This window comes from Camelina sativa, chromosome 19, assembly GCF_000633955.1.
Source record: "Camelina sativa cultivar DH55 chromosome 19, Cs, whole genome shotgun sequence".
Classification (NCBI taxonomy): Eukaryota; Viridiplantae; Streptophyta; class Magnoliopsida; order Brassicales; family Brassicaceae; genus Camelina; species Camelina sativa.
The window spans coordinates 176033-178529 of record NC_025703.1 but is presented as its reverse complement, the minus strand read 5'-3'; the positions used below and the strand labels follow the sequence as shown (position 1 = coordinate 178529).

General features: G+C 38.2%; 2 protein-coding genes across 2 annotated transcripts in view; both read right to left on the bottom strand.

Moving 5' to 3' along the window:
* LOC104763744 (photosynthetic NDH subunit of lumenal location 3, chloroplastic) overlaps positions 1 to 751 on the bottom strand; it is a 2038-nt gene extending 1287 nt beyond the window's left edge. The window contains exon 1 of the mRNA XM_010487113.2: positions 475 to 751. Coding sequence (XP_010485415.1) covers positions 475 to 751 — 277 coding nt within the window. The remainder of the gene's footprint in view (positions 1 to 474) is intronic.
* LOC104763745 (beta carbonic anhydrase 1, chloroplastic-like) lies at positions 735 to 2491 on the bottom strand. The gene is made up of 3 exons (XM_019240597.1): positions 2239 to 2491; positions 1158 to 1219; positions 735 to 992 (listed from the first exon to the last, which is right to left on the bottom strand). The coding sequence occupies exons 1-3, from the start codon at positions 2452 to 2454 to the stop codon at positions 782 to 784; spliced, it is 489 nt and encodes a 162-aa protein (XP_019096142.1). The 5' UTR covers positions 2455 to 2491; the 3' UTR covers positions 735 to 781.

Below are 2497 nucleotides of genomic sequence, written 5' to 3'. Positions count from 1 at the left end.
AAATCGGTGAGAGGTTGCTTGTCTTCAGAGGCAGCAGCAGAGATGAGATTGTCGAAATCGTAGAACAAAAAGGTGGATTTAAGCCTCAAGTACTTTTTGACATAGTTTAAAGTATCTGGTCCGATCAAATCCTCCATTGCTAACAGATCAAAAGCATTCTTTTTAACTCTGTACATTCTTCCTTTCGTCCCTATATCAGCTATATACACTCCTTTCTTTATGAACGTTCTCGTTCCCGTCTGCTCATTCACGATATCTGTACAATTCGAATTGAGGCAGTACATAACCGGAAAATGCGTGAGTAGAATTCCGGTATAATTCAATTTTGTATTCTACCAAACAAAATTTCTCATATTGGTTAGTTGTATGGCTCAAGATGTCCAAACTTTTCAACAAAAACCAATCAGGCAATCAAAAACCAAGACAAACATATATAGAATTATCAGAGGAGTTTGGAATACAAAGGGTGCATACTGTTGTAAATAGGAGGAATTGGAAGAGGACCATCGATCCAAAACCCGTTGTCTTGTGCCAAAGAAACATTGTTTGCGCCGAAAATTCCGGTTAGGCCTATTGAGACAGTAAACCCCAATGTCATCCGTCTTGTGATCTGTACTGAATCCGGTTCTTGAAATTCTACGGTTCTCCTGCAAGCAAACCCGCTGGATTTGCTGATTTTACGACTCTCAGGTAGTTTCGGAATCGAAGGCAAAGTGTTGGTCAGACTGTTAAGATCAAGGAAGTGAGCCATTGTAATTAGTTACAGAGGAAGCTTAAGGTACTACCAGCTTTCTCTGTTCTTGTGTTGTTTGGCCGTTATAAAAAGAGTAATCATGTTTTGTACATAATTCTCCTTCTTGAAAGTGATGAAGCCCTGCTTAATGGTTTCGACGGGGTCAAAAGCCTTCTTGTCGGACGAAGTGCCTGTCTGAAGCTCCGCCGTGATCTGCTCCACCTTTGCCGCCGCAACCGTCTTTAGCTCTCCCTTCTCGCTGCCCATATATATATTATATCATTGTTAATTCACAAATATATTGTTAACTGGTGTACTGAAACACCCCGTTATTTATTTATTAAAATGTGTTTAGTCTTTTTCAATCCAGTAAATCTAATTATATGCTAATAGTATATGTGAATAAAGAGGTGTATTTACTTACATGAGAAGCTTCTTGAGAGCTTCGATAGCCTCGTCGTATGATTCGCTTCCCATCTCTTCGCTCTGCATGTTGGTTGACCAAATAAAATTAGAAGACAATCCAGTATATGATATTTTCGTGGCAGCAATTAAGTAGAGAGCGGGTCTTGTCGTGTTTTAAATGTTGAAACTACAATCAACCAGACCAGTTCAACACTTTATTATACGATGAAAGTACAATATTTATCGTCTTTTATACGATTTTAATTTTTTTTGGGGTGGAAGATCGGTAATGTGGTTAGGAGCCAAATCGGTAGGTTGAATGAATAAATATAGATGGCGACTTCATCATCACTATGCTCCACACGCTCTCTTATATGGTTTATGCATAACACACACGTCTCAGTTTTCACAAATCGTTTTGGCGAAGATACTAGTAAATTATTTTCTTTTTATCACGTGGATCCTACGTACGTTCCAGCTCCCAAATTTAAAAGTGTCGGATTTTGAGTAGAGAGGCAATAACGTTTTTTAATATATCAAGGTCATTATTTTTCTTTTTTTTGACATCATTAAATGTCGAAGCAAGTAGTTTGAGGAATAAATGTGAAGTTGGATCGGAATCGCTAAGAGCATTTGGAAGCTTGAGACACTAAGCTACTCTGAGATTTGTTAATTTGGGTAATTGTTTCAGTGTCACACTCACGCACTCACGCTAACGACCAAAAGTAAAACACGGATAATAATAGTAAGGATAATAAATAAAGGATGTGAAATACACGTGACATTTTCCAGGATTTTTGGAAGTTTTTTCGTAATAATAAGGATGTGAAATACCGAATAACAAAGAACCATTTAGATTTTTGAATAATAACAAAGAAGCGTCCGTAAATTATCGGGGTTACTAATTAATGCGAAAAGAACTTACTATAAAGTAAAAAATTACGCCGAAAGGAAGGGTAAATTTAGTTTCCTGTATATGTAGATATAGATGAACCCTATTATATTATAACTAAGTAACCAACAATGTAACTATATATCTATCATGTATGTAAGAAATAATGTAGGTTAAGAAAAAAAAGATGAATGTAAAATGTATATACCCAATAAGGGGCGATGATAGGAGCAGGAGCGGCAAAAACGGGCTCGTTACGGATAAGGGTTGGAACGGAACGGGAAGAAGAGGAGGAGGAGGGGGAGGAAGAAGAGGAGGGGAGGCAAGCGACGGTGGAAGAAGTACGAAGAGAGAGTTTTTGGAGAGAAGATTGAGAAGGAGTGAGAGAAGTGAGGAAGAAGCCGGAGAGAGGAGCGGTCGACATTTTGCTGGTGAAGAGAAGCGGAGACTGGAGAGTACTGATAGTG